Source organism: Miscanthus floridulus, chromosome 17 (genome assembly GCF_019320115.1).
Source record: "Miscanthus floridulus cultivar M001 chromosome 17, ASM1932011v1, whole genome shotgun sequence".
Taxonomy (NCBI): Eukaryota; Viridiplantae; Streptophyta; class Magnoliopsida; order Poales; family Poaceae; genus Miscanthus; species Miscanthus floridulus.
In genome coordinates, this window is record NC_089596.1 from 26,611,976 (window position 1) to 26,629,806 (window position 17,831).

Consider the following 17,831-nt stretch of genomic DNA (forward strand, 5'->3'; position numbering starts at 1 on the left):
GTGCAGGGTATCGTACGGTCGGAAGAGAGGAGCGACTAAAAAAAGTCGCACAGAAAAAAAAAATAGTCTTACTTTTATTTTTTTTAGTTGCAGGAGATTAGCGTTGCCGTGCCTTTCCATTTTCACCGGATCCTGGAAACCATGAAAAGTCGATCGAGTTGGTAATGCAATTCAGGCACGTGGACATCATTCAGGCCCCAACCCAAGGGGAACTCCCATTTTGTTGAGGTAGCCAGCCGACGTGACGAGCTGGGAGTGGCGTCGACGGCGGTCGGCGGTGAGAATCGGGCATAGAGTGGCGGAGCGGGGCAACAGCTGCAGTGAGAACGCCAGCGAAGAAGCGGAGAGACCGGGGAACGTGGTTCTTGGGCTCATTTATCTGTCGGAGGCCCAAACGGGACTAGCCAAAGCCCAAGCTGTCCTCTCAAAAGAGAAAAACGAAACAAAGCAAAGCCCAACCCGTCAACGTGCAGAGGAGAGAGGGGACGCAAAGAGACGAGGAAAGAGAGAGAAAGTTCTCGAGCTCGACGAGCGCCGCGCGAGGAGAGAGAAGGGAGATGAGCGGCGAGGCGTCGGCCGTGGGCGGCGGCGGCGGAGGCGAGGGAGAGGCGAACGGCATCCCGCCGAACGTCACCATCTACATCAACAACCTCAACGAGAAGATCAAGATCGAAGGTCTCCTCCTCCCCCTCCCTCCCTCCCTCCCCTCCTTCGCTAAACCCTAGGGATTTTTCTCGATTTCTTCCTTAGTTTTTGCGCCTCCGTCGGGAAACTTGCTTCTTAGAGGGTCGATTTTGGTGCCGTGCCCTAGGCGCTGGGCAATGGAGTTCTCTCTGGCGTTTCTCGTGGGTGTGGTGTGGGCTGGTGTTGGTCCATGGACCATGTATGTGTGAGTGTATTGTGCCCTGCCAGTCTGTGCTGTGTGATGGCCATGGAGTGCTTCAGGTATTTGCATGGACTAGAAGCGTTTGTTGTTGCTGCCTTTGGGGTGCGGATCGGGGGTGGTTACTCTCGGAATTGTGCTAGATATAAGTGAGGTTGTGCTTAGTTTGCCACTGAAGATTTGGGCTGAGGCGTCTATATCATGCACTTTTTTTTATACTTCCAGCTGCAATTGAAATAACTGTTTGAAATTAGAACCTGAAGAAAAAAAAACTGGACCTGCGGGGGGAAAGGCACCCCCGGGCATTGCATTAAGAAGAAGAACCTTCTCACGCAGGTCCAGAAAACCCCCGAACACCTGCCCCACCCATACACAGCGGCACCGTACCCCTGTGAGAACAGGGCCGTTCCTTAGACCTGTGCTTTGGCGTGGGACAGACGAGGGGATTTTTTTAACCCCAGCCTGAAATTCGCTCCCACGGGGAGTCGAACCCAGGACCTGAGGAGTGCCGCTGGGACGCTCTAACCAGTTGGACTAGAGGCCCTTTGGCTAGAACCTGAAGAAGACTTGTACTCATGTTGGTGTTTATGTTCGTCCTTTATTTTATCTGATGATTTTGTTATAGCTAATAGTAATTTGCTTAAATCCTTGCAGAACTTAAGAAGTCCCTAACCGCCGTTTTTTCCCAGTTTGGGAAGATTCTTGATGTTATCGCTTTCAAGACTTTGAAGCATAAAGGCCAAGCTTGGGTTGTCTTCGAAGATGTCGCATCAGCGACTGAGGCTCTGAAGAGGATGCAGGGCTTTCCCTTCTATGACAAAACTATGGTGAGTTTCATCACTCAATACAGCTGCACTGCTATATGCTGCTGTCTTTGGCCTAATGGGCAGGTTTATTGGGTTTTGTGAAATACATGTTGAGGAAGAACATGTATTGTTCTCCTTTCTGTCATTCTTTTATGGCTTCAGGAAACCAGCAAAAGCTTATTGGCATTCTTAAAGTCACCTTTATGTTGTATTCACCATGCCAGTTTTAAGACCTCTGACTAATAAATTAGTTTGTTAGGGTTACATGCTGTAGGTACATTAAAGCTTCTTTTGAGATGATTCTAAACTAAATCAAACTAGGCCATGTTTTCAAGCATTCAACTCATTATGGTCTGCAAGTGTATTTTCGTCTGCATAGCTGCATTGCATTTAGGCTCCAGCAAACTGTGCCACCGACTTACTGTTTTATTTTCTATTGCTTTACTCCTGAAACCTTTATTGTTTTAATTCAGAGAATTCAATATGCCAAGACCAAGTCGGATATTGTAGCAAAGGCCGATGGCACCTTTGTACCTCGAGAAAAAAGAAAGAGGGTTGATGAAAAACGTAAGATGCTGGCTGACACACCCTTCTTTTACATTTCTTGTTTAACTGATGTAATGGTGTATCCTTATGTGTCAATGCTTTAGCTCTTCTAGACTAACTTGATGTTCACCACTTACTTTTACATGGAGACAATATAAGTTTAGGTTAATTTAATCCATCACATATTAACAGTTCAATACTTCCCAATGTACTTCATAAGACCGATTGACATGTCTTCTGAAAGTGGCTAAATACGAGTCACAAGAATTATAATGCATCCTTCATGGTTTCTCTTTGTTGCCGGAGAAATGATATGGCATGCAGTGTTACAATACTCAGAATTAATCAATTAACTGGGGTATCAACATGTTTTTGTGGTCCACACTGAATATGAAGCTTTATTCAATATATATGTAATGGTAACTGGCAACCATTCTCAAGCTTTGTAACAGGAAACTATTGTGAATGCATATTTTTAAACCAAGATCAGCATTTCCCTATTACTAGAAATATAATTCTGGATTATGGATTGGCTATTTTTCTTTGTGACAAATGCATTTTGTGTGGTCCAACATACGCTTTCGTTTCTTATATTAGGATGTGATGAATACTAAATTGAATAAAACTTATAGAAGTATTTGGGTCAATGAGGAGGCTCTCACCCAACCAGAAAATTAGTTATCTGTTCTATGCACTACACAAACTCTGAAGAAAGAATTGTGACTTTTTAGGAAGAACTCATGCTAGTTGAAGCTATGGGCTTATGGAAACTTTGCTCACATTCTTTTCTTTTCTTTTTCTTTTTCTTTTTTTTTTGCCTTTTTGGAGTACAAGCATCATTAATTTGCCTGTTCTTGAATATTGCAGCTGAAAAGAAGCAGAAGCGCGAGCACCACCATGATGCTAGTCAAATTGGCATGGGTGTAAATGCTTACCCTGGTGTTTATGGGGCTCCACAGGTGAGTTATATTTCTGCTTCATTGCATTTTTTTTCTTTTTCATGCATAATGCTGTGCATGTGGCATGTAAGAGTAGGCCCTTTGTCTTTCTCTTTATGATGAGTTGAAGGCTTGTGTTCTGAGCCCTGGCCCTCTATTGCATATTGCTTGAGCACAGGCACCAAGATCCACCCATCTTAGTTCCTCATAATTTTATAATTCTTTATGGCAAGTAAACTTTCCATGGCTGTTCATGATCCAGTTTCTGATTGCATAATCATTTTAGTGGAAGACTTTCGATATTAAGTATTGAACATTGTTCTAGCATGCAATATAGCTTGGGTTTTAAGCATGATGATGTCATTGCTTGGGTTTTAGTGTTATGATGTGAAAGCTCCATAGTTGGTGGGGTTAGCTGCTTTAACATTTGACTGTGTGCTTCCATCACTTGATAATTGATATGGATGTCCTCAACTTGCATTACCTGACTTGTTTTTCTGTACCAGCTCACCCAGATACCTATAGCTGGAGGACAGAGGGTCATGATGCCAGAGATTATCGTACCAAACAATATCCTGTTCGTCCAAAACCTGCCACACGAGACGACACCCATGATGCTCCAGATGCTCTTCTGCCAGTACCCTGGCTTCAAGGAGGTTCGGATGGTCGAGGCGAAGCCTGGGATTGCTTTCGTTGAGTATGGAGACGAGGGGCAGGCCACTGCTGCCATGAACAACCTTCAAAGCTTCAAGATTACAAAAGAAAACCAGATGGTCATCACATACGCGAAGAAGTAACGAGCTCCCAAGCTGTGTTGACCGGATCTGTGAAATGTTGTATTCCGAGTTTTTGCACAACTGGTAGATTTCCTTCATATGTTTGGTAGACAGCATCCTGAACGACCTGTTACTTGTACCCGCTTAACAGCAGCTATGTGCACTTCAGGAACGGAGATGAAATGCAAACTGTTATTTCCTTTTTTTCGCTTGCTCATGTATTCACACCTAGCAACTGCTCAACTGCTCCACTAATTGGGTATTTGTTTGGAGAAGGTTTTGTTCGATCTGTTCCAGGCACATGATACAATACAAATGGAGTAAAGATAGAAAGGAACTTGCGAACATGGCGATCGTACAGAGTCAGCATAGGAACCCGTTACCATTCTATGTCGTTGTACAACGGCAGCGACTGATTTTCCTCTACGGCAGAGATTAGGGGGCAAGGAAAAATACACAATCAAACATCGATAATTGTTCGTGGCTTCCGACGTTTAGAAACCAACAAAAGGCGATTCCTAACGGCGTGTCAGATCCTAAAAACATGTACACAGGTTTATAGGGCAGACATTTGGTCATTACAAGGTAAACTGCAGAATCACACTCCTCACACCCTTTCAAGCTCGGTGATGTGCTTGCCCAGCTGCTCCTTCAGTTCTTTTCGCCACCCTTCAATCAACTTCTTGTGCTTGGCAATAAGCTCGGACTTGGTCTTCAGTTCTTCCTCCATTGTTGTAATCTCCTGTTCATTGCAAAACCAAACATGTCAACAAGATGAGAGATATTGGTTTGATGGGTATCCTAATTAAGGAGGTGTTTGGATCCGGTGACTAAAATTTAGGAGGTGTCACATGAGGGTGTCGCATGGGGTGTTCGGATATTAATAAAAAAAAATAAATTACAGAATCCGTCAGTACTCCACGAGACGAATTTATTAAGCCTAAGTAATCCGTCATTAGCATATGTTTACTGTAGCACTACATTGTCAAATCATGGACTAATTAGGCTTAAAAGATTCGTCTCGCAAATTAGTCGCAAGTTGTGCAATTAATTTCGTAATTAATCTATATTTAATACTCTATGCATGTGTCCAAACATCCGATGGGTCAGCGACTAAAGTTTAGGAGGAGAAACCAAACACTCCCTAAGACAGGCAACTATGCACGTGTGATTCTCTCAACTACTACCAACGCATTTTTACAGAACCGATTGCATGAAAAAATCATGTGCACAGAAGGTGTATGAATGTACTTGAAAATTCCACTGGGAACATTGTTTTAAGTGAGGATTCAGGCAGGCTATCAGTTCTTTCAATAATAAAGACTACAATTTCGAGTTAACAGATATCCTATTCAGTACACAAGTTAATCAGAATATATATTCCAATTTCCATTACATTCAATGTCGAATTTTGCTGGGTTACACAGTTATCTCTGTATAGCAAAAGAGGTGATGCGAGAATAGGATCAAGGAGTCTTTGTAATAAAGCTTATACTGAATGTAACAAACTGCCTGTAGCAAGTAGCAATAGGTGAAATTTAGAGTGACCTATTCCTAAGGACAGCGCCAACCACAAAAGATTATTTGGGCTGATCGAAACATGTGAGAGGTGAATACTCCTACCAATGAAAACTTGTAGCAATGCTCCGTAACCAGTCCCCACTTCAATTTAACCACCCTCCTTAATGCACTCTTATAACTATAAGAAGTTGAAATGAAATATACCTTCCGAAGCATCTCTTCTGCAGTTGGCTGATCCTCACGCTGCAGGCTGATGAAATAAGACTGGAGCTTCTTGGCAGCCTCCATGAAATCCCTAGCGTGCCTCTCAACATCAACTGTTCAATTCAGTAGAAACCGCAACACTTAAATATCCTGTTTGGCAGGAATGAATGACAAAATGTAATTTAACTTCTCTAATAACCATTGTGCACTATTTAAGTCGGTATCTAAAAAAATGTGATTATCTTGGTACTCCCTGATTTGCAATGTGATCTGAGCAATGTGATCTGAACAGTTGATACAAGATTAGTTCTCCTCAGTCTCAGGACCTAATCAACCAATCACTATACAATTGCCCGGGCACAAGGAAGATGCAAAATCTTCCTCTAGAAAGAGCAAGATCCCCTTATCCATCTCGTATTCTCGTAGGCAACAAATCGACGAACACCTGGCGCGCGACGGCGCCGTGGACCGAACGAACACCACGAGGATTGGCCGGTGCCGCAACAGTGCGGATCAAAGTCGAGAGGAGGAGAGGGAAGAAGCGATGGGGGGTCGGCGGTCCGTACTCTGGTGGGAGGACTGGAGGGAGCGGTCGACGGCCTGGAGCTCGCGCGCGGGGAGGCACGGCAGCAGCGCGGCCTCCAGCGCCGCCACGCACGCCAGCATGTCCTCGCGCCCGCCCGCTGCGGGAGCCTGCTGTGCCGGCGGCGGGGGCGGCGTCTGCGCCGGCGACTGCGACGGCGTCGGGTCCGCCATGCCGGAGAGGGAGAGGGAGAGGGAGAGAGGCCGAGAGAGATTTGCTTGGGCCTCCTTCGCTTTTGACAGGGAAAGTGCCGTTGGTTTGACAGCTAGGATTGATTTACATATTACCTCCCTCTTTTCCTCGCTGAATTTAAACTTTTAAAACCATTCGTTTATCCTCCTAACAGGTTATAAGTTGTTTTCAGAGACGATTTTTTTTATTTATTTTGGCTGAAATTTTAAAAAATCATAGTAAATCACAGAAAATTTATAAAATAGAAAATTCAATTTTGTTGGACTCCACATGAGTAGATCTACATATTAAATATATAATATGATATGCTTTAGTATAATTTTTTTGCTGTACCTTTAGATCTATGTTTTTCTGTAATTAATTCATAGCTGCAGTTTCTATAGTCTAATTGTGGTGAATTTTTTATGGTGGGCTAATTATTATATGCTTAAACTGTAATAAAAATTTCGTACTCATTAGATCATATATATAACTTAGTTATAGATTTATTTAGGTGTATATGCATGGGACTCCATAACAAAAATGTTCTTGAACACTCTAAGGGCACGAGGAATAGACACTGCGTTCTTGGCGGGAAAGCTCAAATAATGAAGATATCATAGCGAGAAGATGGTATGTGAAACATTGTTTTTCATATATTAATCTAATAAGTTGGTATGCCTATGTGTTATACCATGACAAAAATAGCACATCATCTTCATCCAGGAAAAAGCCATTCTAAATTAACCTTTAAAGGGGCGAAATGAGCCTAGATCAGCTGGATGGGTTTCTTGTGATGGAACCTGCCTACTCGGGTTTAAGTCATCGACTTGATATGGGTGCTCGCATTTTTCTCGATTTATTCTAGAATTTAACGGCACTATTCTTTCAGTGGTAAGCGACATACCCGTCAACAACGAGGCGTCTGCGATGACTTTTTCAATTTTGAGATTTGCCGGTCCAACTCAGTTCTTCGGAGGTGCTCATAGGAATTGGGCGTTGTGTGTGCGTTCATAGGGGTGAGTGTGCGCTCGTGTATATGAGCGTCTACGCTGTAACTGAGTTAGATATCACTATCAGGCTATAACAGTGTGATTGACGACTATCGGTCTATACCATTAGGTCGTGATTGGAACGGCTTCTGCACCTAACAAATCAGAGAAGCTAAGAAGCACAAGAAGTCACACTTAAGTGGCTTTACTCTTCTAGTAAAAGAATAGCTTCTCATTTCTGCAGATTCTCTTACAAAGCAGTTTTATTAGGGCGCTTGACTCATAAGCCAACTCTAAGTTTTTTTTTCATATTTTAATAGAAGAGAGATAAAAACTAGCTCTTGACCAAAAGCTAAGCTTATATACATATTCTAAGATCATGTGAGAGTATCGTATCAGTCTAATCATATTATGAGCTAGCACAATTCGAGAGGTCGGCTTGGAGCTACAAACGTTCGATCTGGCAAAGCCGTCGTCACCATGAAGACCAAAATGGACTTCAACGGGCTAAGACCAAACTAATTTATATTAGTAAAACGGACCATAAATTTCCATTTCCATAGAACCATCAAGGCCCACATGTGCCAGCCCAATAGCCCACTAACTCAAAACCCTAGCAGCAGCCCCGACTTCCTCTCCCCCACATTATAAAAGTCTTCCGTTTCGCCGCCGCCACCATCCTTCCCGAGCAGGAGGCGGACAAGGTAAGCAGCAGCCGCAGGAACCCTTAGCGCCGCCGCATCCGCAGCCATGGTGAGCACCCGTTCCGTTCCCCGCAGCCCTTTCCAGAGGATTTCTACGCTGTTTCCTGACGCTGATGTCGAGCGCGCTGTGTCGTAGGGTATCGACCTCGTCGCCGGCGGGAGGAACAAGAAGACCAAGCGCACGGCGCCCAAGTCCGACGATGTCTACCTCAAGCTCCTCGTCAAGGTACGCCTCGTGCAGTGGTTTTCTAGCTTTCCCGAGCGAGGCGGGGATGTTGGCTTCGGTAGATCTGCCCGTGGTCGCGTTGTTTTTGGTTCTGAAAATGCCTGTGATTTGTAGTTTCTTACTGTTATAAGAGCAATAGCATCAATTTCGTGAGGACTTGCTTGTTTCGCTGATGTAGTAATCCTGTAGGCTTCACCGTCTTGACGAGACTTTAGAAGATAAAATAATTCGTTTCTGTTCATTTCTGTTTCATAATAGGTAGATGTACAGTATTCTTTTTGGGTATCTGCTTGCCCTTATCAAGAAGTGTCATGTCGTTCTAGGTTATTTATGAATGCCGTGATTTTGATTTGTGTTATGCTGGGGTGCAGCTCTACCGTTTCTTGGTCAGGAGGACCAAGAGCAACTTCAACGCTGTCATCCTCAAGAGGCTCTTTATGAGCAAAACCAATCGCCCACCAATCTCCCTGCGCCGCCTTGTCAAGTTCATGGAAGGAAAGGTATGCAGTTGACAGCCACTCGAGAACAGTCTGTTATTCCAAAATGTAATGTAAAACGTGCTTGTCTCTTTTTGTGTGCATGCTATGTCTTTGTTAAATTGGTGTTATCTGTGTTAATAATAGTGGATGAAAAAAACTAGGTGGTTTGCTTAGTTTCATACATTGGGTATAATGACCAAGAATATGGTGCTTAAATAATATCTCCTATGTTAACAGGAGGAGAAGAACATTGCTGTGATTGTTGGTACAGTCACAGATGACAAGAGGATCCAAGAGGTTCCAGCAATGAAGGTTACTGCCCTGAGGTTCACCGAGACAGCAAGGGCCAGGATTGTCAATGCTGGTGGGGAGTGCCTCACATTTGACCAGCTTGCTCTCCGTGCTCCACTTGGCGAGAACACGGTATATTTTGTTTTCATTGTTGGAAAGTTTGTCTATTTGATCTGCATTCTTTAAATGGTTCAAGTCGAGTGAACATTAGTCTGCATGTTTTAAGCCATAGTAACTTTCAACAGATTTAAGCCTTATGGCCCTAACAATCATGAAGTGTCATGTAAGTTAACCATGCTAATAAGCTCTGATGGATTGGCAGGATTCTTTTTAAGATTACTTGCAATAGCAAGGATTGCAACTGTGTTTTAAGCTATTTCAATTGGTTGTTTGGTCCTATTTTCTGGTTCCCAGTGATGACATATATTAACCATGCTAATGCTGATATCCTTTGACGATTATAACAATGTGCTGAGGGAGCTTTCTATTAAAATTTATTTGACTCTCCTAGAACATTGAATTCTTCATACTTGTAATATTCTTAACTTTTTTTACCTGATAGTTGTATTTTTAGCATAATTATGTAATCTTGAATGATTTTTGTGATGATGATAATCTTTCTACCCAGCTCATTATGAGACTTCCCTCTGTGGGCTGTCATGATATGTGCTTTTCCATTGCATCTGAGCTCATTCAAGAATTCTATGTTGAGTTATTTGGTATTATTTTTCTTGTCAAGCTGTCATATTTTACTTGTCCATGTAGTTGGCACAGTAAAAAGAGAGATACTTTTGCAATGATGATAGGATTTCTAATCCCAGCTCGATGAGACTTCCCTTTGTGGGTTGTCTGGGATCAAAAAAATTCCTTTCTATCTGAGCATGCATTTGGTTTTGTTTTGTTCCTTGTTTTTTTTTAAAAAAAAGGGTTGTGTCTGCTTATAATTTTGAATGACATTTGCAATGATGATACTCTTTTTACCCAGCTCATTATGAGACTTCCCTCTGTGGGTTGTCATGATATGTGCTTTTCCTTTGTATCTGAGCTCATTCAAGAATTTTATCGAGTCCTTTGGCGTTTACTATTTTCTTTCTTATCAAGCTGTGCGATTTTACCCATCTATTTAGTCATTTGTACAACGGGCATAGCCTGATTTGTTCTGCAATGATGATAAGATACTCTAATCCCAGCTCGATGAGACTTCCCTTTGTGGGTTGTCTGGGATCATAATGTTTTCTAGTATCTGAGCAAGCTTATGCAGTCGTTATTTAAGCAGCATATGCATAAAAATGAATAATAGTTGAGACTTTAGGAAGGTAGTTGTCGTTATTCATTGTGAAATAAACCCCATCCTGCATTATTTTTAGGCTTCCTTTTACTTGACTATGAACTAATGTTCTGGCTATGTGTGCCACATACTGCAGGTCCTCTTGAGGGGCCCCAAGAATGCCCGTGAGGCAGTGAGGCACTTTGGCAAGGCTCCTGGCGTGCCGCATAGCCACACCAAGCCATATGTGCGCTCCAAGGGAAGGAAGTTCGAGAAGGCTCGTGGCAGGAGAAACAGCCGTGGATTCAAGGTTTAAAAAAGTTGTGGTCCTTGTGCGTGTTGCCATCAGCATAGTGCAACCGTTCTGTTTGATCAATCGACAGTAATTAGTAATCACTTTCTACCGAGAGTAGTAGCACAATTTGTTGCCCTGGTTTGAATTTTGAAAGATATTTGAAGGATTTCGTGCCTTATCTACTGGTGGTTACTGTTTGAGCAAGAAGCCAATGTTATGTTGTACCTCTTATCAGAGCCTTGCCTGTTGTATCTTATGTTCTGTGATTGGAACTGTGCTGTGGGATCAGTTCTGTGACCTTGACGCTTGAGGTCGTACTTGATTTGGGATGGTATTGTGATTTGGGGGATGGTATTGTGATTTGGGACGATTGCTGAGTTCACGTTCCATTTATCATTTTTATGAAAGCTCTCTGATAGCAATCGTCCCCGCGTTCCATCTCTGCTGGATGTAGCCTAGCCTACTGCATCAGCTAGAGAAGGTTGGCTTTGGGCCTTTTGGGATCAGACAAGGAAAATTGCTTACTCAATCTCTTAGCTAAAATACACGCTTCTTCCATCATCTCTTGTTTTGAGAGCTAAAATTCACACTTCTTCCGAAGTGAAATCACTTCTTACATCATCTCTTCCTCCAAAATGAATTCATGTCATAAAATCATTTGTCGCACCAGCCATTAGCATTTCATTATGGTCCAGACCAATATTCTCTTCTTCCAAAATGAATTCATGTCATAAAATCATTTGTCACACCAGCCATTAGCATTTCATTATGGTTCAGACCAATATTTTCATGTTCTAATTAGAAGTATCCATTAGCATTTCATTGTGGTTGAGACCAATGTTTTCATGTTCTAACTAGAAGTAAACATTAGCATTTCATTGTGGTTCACTTGTTTGCCTCATGTACAGATCAGCTTCTTTCTGCTTCTCTCTACCAAGACTATACTACACTAGAGAACCCCTAAATCACCTGATCACCTCTAACAAACACAAGTCAACTTAAATTCTTAAAACACCACACCGCTCTCCTTGCCCTGTTAATTCCCTAGAGGCGAGCCACTATGTTGGACTCGCCCGATCGCACTAGCAGCTGCAGTATTTCAGAAGCAGGCTTAGCAAGAGCGCGACAGCTCCGGAAAAAAGGGGAGAGCAATCTCTAACACATACACACGACATCCTTAACCCCACAATTACAACTTCAAATCATGATCACAAATCAGGCTCGTGGCCCGCCTCCCATTGGATGAGGTTGCCTCCAGGTTCTCATCATATCATCGACTGGTAACGATGCGGAAGAATTGCCATGTCGCCATTGATTATTGATGATGCATCTGGATCTGCAGTTCCTTGTTTTCGCTGGACAGGAGGCACGATTCTCCGGAGATTTGCATTTGGTTTATCAGATAGTCCTAGCTTCACAAAGAATGTTGCGGTACAGCCCTTCCCTACGCCTTCGCTTTCAAGCCAGATGTTCCCTTGCATAAGGGAAACAAATCTGAAGGCAACAGAGAGAGCATATATATACTATATTAGCGTTGGAAATCAAATGTTTTCAAGGGGAAATGGATTTGGAAAAGGAAGAACTTTACTAGTATACCTTCTGGAAAGGGCCAGACCCAATCCGTTGCCATTATGCAATTTGTTTGTACCATTTTGCGGGTGTTCAAATTTTGTGAAGGTGTGAGGCATATCTTGCGGGCTAATTCCACAGCTGGTGTCTTTTACCTGCAGCATTATTTGGCATCAGATTTTCTGTAGATTGTACAAAGTATAAGCAGCAGATCAATGTTGTGGCATGCTTGACCAATGGAATTCCTGCAGACTTGCGGATAATAACCTTTTGAAACGAAGACAATGACCTAAACTCATGTGGAAAATCTCTGATAAATTTAGGTCTTCCTTTCTAAATAGAACTGTTCATCTAGATGAACGGCCAGTTTCTCCTCAAATATGAAAATTATAGTATGGTTGCTTAAGCATACCTAGAACTATAATGCAATATCAAAGACTACCAATCAACACCAAATACCCTCCTTTTTTAATTCAAGGTACCGCGTTGCACATTATGGATAATAGATGGCTAATTTATATGCCTGGGAACACAACTAACAAGGTTGTAATATTGGCATTCGACCACTGCAGTATTGCACTAGCTATCTGGGCATGACAAACAGCAGTTAGAAATCTACTGGCCATTACTTCAACCTATGAACACACACATTGATAGTCAGCTCAGGAAAATTATAGTATGGTTGCTTAAACATACCTAGAACTATAATGTAATATCAAGGACTACCAATCAACTCCAAATACCCTCCTTTTTTAATTCAAGGTACCGCGTTGCACATTATGGATAATAGATGGCTAATTTATATGCCTGGGAACACAACTAACAAGGTTATGATATAGGCATTCGACCACTGCAGTATTGCACTAGCTATCTGGGCATGACAAACAGCAGTTAGAAATCTACTGTCCATTACTTCAACCTATGAAAACACACATTGATAGGCAGCTCAGTATACTAAGAAGATTAAGAATTAAACCAATGTAGTAAATGTTCATCAACTAACCTGCACAGCCAAGTAAAAAGACCCATCGGAGAGAACTGGATGGAAGTCAGGAGCATATGGGTCCCTCAGAGAATCTGGCATAGCAATAGATGCTGAAATTGAAATGTGACCCTCCTTAGTAAACTTAACGGAGTTCCCAGCAACATTTAGTATTATCTGCATCAACCTCTTTCGATCACCAATTGCACAGGTGGGCAATTCTGGAGCTAAATGAACCATTACCGATAGCCTTTTGAATGCAGCTACTGGCTTAATTAAATCAACCACCTACAAGATGAATGAGTTAAGTTAAACCAATTTCCCTTGTGGATAACATAATAGTAAAGCATAAAAGTGCAGAAAGGGCACTTACATCTGTAAAGGTGGCATGTAGATTAAAAGGAGCAATTTCTAGCTCAAGGCTGCCATCCCCAAGCTTGGAGATATCTAAAACATCATTTGCAAGAGTTTCTAGAAGATCGCTACTCTTTAGTATAGTCTCAATCATCACGCGCTGTTCCGCAGTAAGTTTTGTTTCTAACAGGAGTGATGATAAAGAAATGATTGCTCGCATAGGAGTCCGCATTTCATGATTCATGACAGCAAGAAAATCATTCCGAGCACATATAGCCATTTCTGCCTCTCGGTGTGCTGCGTCCAGAGCAATATTCTGCTCCATTAGCAGATCACGGGCTCGCATGGACTCTTCCAAAATGGCAGCATGGGATAGCGCAACTGCCACCTAAATGAGAAATGGGCTCATTTAGCTATGATATTTATAATGAATTAAGGATATAAGACAGCGCAAGCAGTGCAAAATACTTCATGGAAAGCCTCATCTATATGCTATGTGATGACAGACAAGCTCAGCATCAGCAAGAATTGCTTATTGTAAATGCAGAGAGAGGACATGCTTCCATTGTAAGGGTGGTCATTTTTCTTAATGTGTGGTGTTGTAAGTTGCTTCTTCACTATTAGTACATGCCTGGCAAATTTCTTTTATATAGCTTTTCCAAAAAAAAAAGAGAGAACATGCACACAAACAAAATGAGAAAAAAATGATCATTCATTTCCAGAAGGCCCACCAAGGTAAATACTTGTAAAACAAATAGGAGACATATTACATCCCCAAATAGAGTTAATCATCTTAACACAGTTTATGACAGCAGTTAGCTGATTATGCCAGAAATACTCTTTAATAACAATAAAAGGTGTGTTTAAAGCAAGTTAGCAACTGAAGTCCTACACGATTCAGACTCGACTGCAAACTGAAAAGTGCTGAAAGGCTATTAAAGAGCAGCTAGGAATATAAAAAAAATGAAGGGCAGGCCTGGTGCAGTGGTGTCACTGAGTCACCAGGTCATGGGTTCGAAGCAGCCTCTCCGCAGATTTTGCGGGGGGAAGGCTTGCCTCGGTTTTTCCCTTCCCTAGACCCCACTCATGTGGAAGGCTCCGGCACTGGGTCTGCCCCCCCCCCCCCTTTTTTTTGGGAATATAAAAAATGTTCTAAGAAATATCTAATTAAGAAACAAAATAAATAATTTTAAAAATTTTGGCACGAAGCTAAAATGATTCAAGAGGTAGACTTTTAAACTCCAATCCATTTCCTTTCCACAGAGGGCGAACCAGAATTAAGATCCAATCCTTCTACTGATGTTCTCTTACTGTGGATTTTTGTTTCTTTAGACCTTATGGCTTATAGTGGTAAGGGGCACTAGTACTAATGCAAGAGTGTACTAGACAATCATACCAGATATAAATGGAATGCATACATGAAGATAAAAATAGAATTGATAACTACCTGATCAGCAACAACTTCAACAAGCTCCAGCTCATGGGGTCGCCATTTTCGTGCGCTGTCTGGAGGAAGCATCAAAACCATCACTGCAAAGGCTTTCGCAGATAGCTCAGGCCAATCATTTATTTGGAAATTTGTAAGCTGCAGGAGCGGAACACGGACAGCAACGACCTCTGGTGGGACATACTTGCTTTTCTGAGTCTTTACTGAAGCTAATGGGGAAGTATATGGTATTCTCTCAGCATGATTACTATTAAAAATGGTAGCTACAATCGGAAGATTGATAGGAACAACTGATCCGAGCGGAGCACTGCTATGGAGCGCATGTGAGAGCTGAAGGGTTGTTCCAGAGCGGGACGGCATCCACACGGCACATTCTGCTAAACCAAGAGTTCTCCCCATTTCAACAAGTGTAGTTCTCAGAATGGTATGCCTGTCAAGCGTGCTTCTTATCTCGTGCGTGAGCATGTGCACATGTCTTCCCGTCTCCTCTTGTGTCTTTATTATCCCCATCTCCCTATCAAGCTCCTCAGCCTTCGCTTTCAGGAACCTCTCCCTCAATTTCACACTCAACAAATCAGGGATTATATGAACAAGCATCAGAGCTGTTAAGCATGACACAAATGCTGTCGCCACTTTTGCCACTGTCAACACCACAGCTATGGTCTTGGTATGTGTAGTGAAAGTCCACATGTTTATCAGGTGGGTTGCCCCACAGAGAACGATGAACGCACCAAACTGTATGAGCACCCATTGGTACGGGAAGAAAGCTGACTTCTGAACAAAGTAAATCAGCTCCAAAGGGATTGAGAAGTATGCAAGTGCGATAAAGAAGTCAGATATGTACTGGTACTTCATTAGCAGATCATCGGCCTGCCAAAGTGGCTCAATACAATCGCATCCGTCCATCCGTAAAGAGTTAAAGCAGTAATCGAGATACTGCAGTTCTTGAAACAAGCAACCTCCAAAATGCAACCTGCGAGAACATAGCACCACATATACTCAGATTTACTACTTAACTTCTCTGAAACTGGGGACAATGGCTTGAAGTGAAATTACCGAAGGCTTACAAAAAAACAAGCTTAATAACCTGTAAGAAGACCAGACGGGACTACGCGTTGGAGCAGCCCGAGCCGAGCTCGAGCTCGAGCTCGAGTTCGTGCAGGGAGAAGGAATCCGGTCCAAGAACAGAGTGGAATGCAAGAAAGGTGGCAACTTTTACCCCTCCAATCGAAAGAAAACCTCCTCCTCAGGCGCACAAGAGACAGCAGCGGAATCAAGAACCGCTAGGTGCCAGAAACCACCAAAAAAACGCGTGCTTTCGCCCGCAAATCGAGGCAAGACCCCGGGCGTTGACTTGAACCAACGGCCGAGCTCTGCTACAGGCCTACAGCAGCAGCTGCGATTCGAGGGAGCGAGTTTGGGAACTCCGGGTTGGATCGGCGTGGAGCAGCGGAGAAGGAAGAAGATGAGAAAGCGTGGTGGCTGCAAGTCAAGTGACTAGGAAAAAAAGGGCGTCCTTTTGGTGATGGTGGGATGTGAAAGCCCGGACGAGAAACTCCGCCGCTAATTGGAAGCAAGGGACTGCTAATTACACGCTGCTGTCTTTTGTTTTGAGATGTGATCATATAAAATACTACAAGCGACACGGGGATTCCATTTTGCTCTATTCCAAGTTGCGGTTATATACGTTGAACACTGACCTGCCTTGATAATAATATACTCCTACTTATGAATTCCTTCGCATGTGTTAGCTGTTTAGGTGTGGTTAATTGTGTATTTGTGTTATGCTATTGTTGGCAATTACCATAGGCATTTTTTCCAGAAAAAATGCTTTCGTTAAGTATTTACTCTATTCATTACAAATTATAAGTTATTTTTGTTTTTTCTAGTTATATAGCTTTTGTTATATGTACCTAAATATATGTCTTGTCAAAATACATAACCAATACATGTGTCTAAAAAAAGCTAAAACGATATATAATTAAGAACAAAATGAGTAGTGACCACAAATGTAAGTATTTATAGGTTTTTCATAATAAAAAACCAAGGGGGAAGAAATGGCTTCGATGCCCCTCAATAACCTCAAAGAATATAGTGATCCAATTAACATACTACCTCCATTCTATAATAAGAGTTATTTTAGCCTTCTATAGTTGTCTAAAATTATTTGTATTTTTTCAATATATCTCTGTCTCTATCTCTCTACTTCTTGTTTTCTATGTACTCCTCATTAATTATCGTGTAGTTGAAACAGCAAATAATATGAGAAGGAGGGAGTACGCCTGTTTAGATTGTTGATACCGAATTGCCAATGGTACATTAATTTATAATGAAAAGGTGGGATGGATAAGATATACTTATTATTGACAAAATTTGGAGAACAAAAATGCTTAAGTTTATAGACGGCGGTGACATTACTTTTACTTATATCTTTAAGCTACAAAAGCGTTCTTGTACATAATTTATTTGTAACATTTTGCTTTTGATCTCTTTTTTCATCATTCTACACTTTCTAAATCTTTTTCCAAAACTATTGAAAACTCGTACATAAATCTTGTTATATGGCTAAGGGCCTTCTTTAAGGATTTCTGTTTTCACGAAGGGTATGGAAATGGAGCCCATTGCTATTGCTATATATATATACACGATTCCAGAATTTCAACGGTGGCTTAGAGTCTAATGACTGCAAATCTATAATACACACTCTAGAAGAACTTCATACCGGTCTATTTAGCTACATGATGTAGACTCTAAATTTTGGACAACTGCTTTATTTTTAATTTGCATCTCCAGCCTT

General features: G+C 42.0%; 4 protein-coding genes and 1 non-coding gene across 6 annotated transcripts; 3 read left to right on the forward strand and 2 right to left on the reverse strand.

Annotated features, from left to right (window-relative positions):
- Nucleotides 1–463: 463 nt before the first annotated feature.
- On the forward strand, nucleotides 464–4,160 carry LOC136518261 (U1 small nuclear ribonucleoprotein A-like). Its single transcript, XM_066511901.1, has 5 exons — nucleotides 464–675; nucleotides 1,538–1,710; nucleotides 2,163–2,256; nucleotides 3,103–3,194; nucleotides 3,680–4,160. The coding sequence occupies exons 1-5, from the start codon at nucleotides 558–560 to the stop codon at nucleotides 3,968–3,970; spliced, it is 768 nt and encodes a 255-aa protein (XP_066367998.1). The 5' UTR covers nucleotides 464–557; the 3' UTR covers nucleotides 3,971–4,160.
- Nucleotides 4,161–4,320: 160 nt separating this feature from the next.
- LOC136518262 (mediator of RNA polymerase II transcription subunit 28-like) lies at nucleotides 4,321–6,513 on the reverse strand. The gene is made up of 3 exons (XM_066511902.1): nucleotides 6,241–6,513; nucleotides 5,675–5,787; nucleotides 4,321–4,691 (listed from the first exon to the last, which is right to left on the reverse strand). Exons 1-3 carry the CDS (start codon nucleotides 6,428–6,430, stop codon nucleotides 4,557–4,559), a joined length of 438 nt encoding a protein of 145 aa, XP_066367999.1. The 5' UTR covers nucleotides 6,431–6,513; the 3' UTR covers nucleotides 4,321–4,556.
- Nucleotides 6,514–8,032: 1,519 nt separating this feature from the next.
- On the forward strand, nucleotides 8,033–10,911 carry LOC136517332 (large ribosomal subunit protein eL18x-like). Its single transcript, XM_066510883.1, has 5 exons — nucleotides 8,033–8,173; nucleotides 8,261–8,350; nucleotides 8,722–8,850; nucleotides 9,067–9,252; nucleotides 10,545–10,911. The coding sequence occupies exons 1-5, from the start codon at nucleotides 8,171–8,173 to the stop codon at nucleotides 10,701–10,703; spliced, it is 567 nt and encodes a 188-aa protein (XP_066366980.1). The 5' UTR covers nucleotides 8,033–8,170; the 3' UTR covers nucleotides 10,704–10,911.
- Nucleotides 9,527–9,602, forward strand: LOC136519298 (small nucleolar RNA snoR53Y). The gene has a single exon (XR_010774848.1). It is a non-coding gene; the product is annotated as a small nucleolar RNA snoR53Y (small nucleolar RNA).
- Nucleotides 10,912–11,528: 617 nt separating the features above from the next.
- Nucleotides 11,529–16,603, reverse strand: LOC136516812 (probable ethylene response sensor 2). 2 transcript variants are annotated; one of them, XM_066510304.1, is made up of 7 exons: nucleotides 16,187–16,603; nucleotides 16,122–16,148; nucleotides 15,035–16,007; nucleotides 13,607–13,975; nucleotides 13,255–13,521; nucleotides 12,279–12,406; nucleotides 11,529–12,176 (listed from the first exon to the last, which is right to left on the reverse strand). In XM_066510304.1, the coding sequence occupies exons 3-7, from the start codon at nucleotides 15,938–15,940 to the stop codon at nucleotides 11,948–11,950; spliced, it is 1,899 nt and encodes a 632-aa protein (XP_066366401.1). In that variant the 5' UTR covers nucleotides 15,941–16,007; nucleotides 16,122–16,148; nucleotides 16,187–16,603; the 3' UTR covers nucleotides 11,529–11,947. The 2 variants fall into 2 exon arrangements, with proteins under 2 accessions (XP_066366401.1, XP_066366400.1); XM_066510303.1 differs by having other exon boundaries at nucleotides 16,122–16,603.
- Between the last annotated feature and the right edge of the window lie 1,228 nt (nucleotides 16,604–17,831).

Bases quoted from the DNA above. Each gene is read 5' to 3' on its own strand.
- LOC136517332 (XM_066510883.1), top strand. The intron at 8,351-8,721 runs GTACGCCTCGTG...GCTGGGGTGCAG, and splicing joins ACCTCAAGCTCCTCGTCAAG to CTCTACCGTTTCTTGGTCAG. The intron at 9,253-10,544 runs GTATATTTTGTT...CACATACTGCAG, and splicing joins CTCCACTTGGCGAGAACACG to GTCCTCTTGAGGGGCCCCAA.
- LOC136518262 (XM_066511902.1), bottom strand. From the start codon at position 6,430: ATGGCGGACCCGACGCCGTCGCAGTCGCCGGCGCAGACGCCGCCCCCG. The intron at 5,788-6,240 runs GTACGGACCGCC...TGAATTGAACAG, and splicing joins CCTCCAGTCCTCCCACCAGA to TTGATGTTGAGAGGCACGCT. The intron at 4,692-5,674 runs GTATATTTCATT...TGCAATGAACAG, and splicing joins CAGAAGAGATGCTTCGGAAG to GAGATTACAACAATGGAGGA.
- LOC136518261 (XM_066511901.1), top strand. From the start codon at position 558: ATGAGCGGCGAGGCGTCGGCCGTGGGCGGCGGCGGCGGAGGCGAGGGA. The intron at 676-1,537 runs GTCTCCTCCTCC...AAATCCTTGCAG, and splicing joins CGAGAAGATCAAGATCGAAG to AACTTAAGAAGTCCCTAACC. The intron at 2,257-3,102 runs GTAAGATGCTGG...TGAATATTGCAG, and splicing joins AAAGAGGGTTGATGAAAAAC to CTGAAAAGAAGCAGAAGCGC.
- LOC136516812 (XM_066510304.1), bottom strand. From the start codon at position 15,940: ATGGACGGATGCGATTGTATTGAGCCACTTTGGCAGGCCGATGATCTG. The intron at 13,522-13,606 runs GTAAGTGCCCTT...TTCATCTTGTAG, and splicing joins TACATGCCACCTTTACAGAT to GTGGTTGATTTAATTAAGCC. The intron at 12,177-12,278 runs GTATACTAGTAA...TGTTGCCTTCAG, and splicing joins GGTCTGGCCCTTTCCAGAAG to ATTTGTTTCCCTTATGCAAG.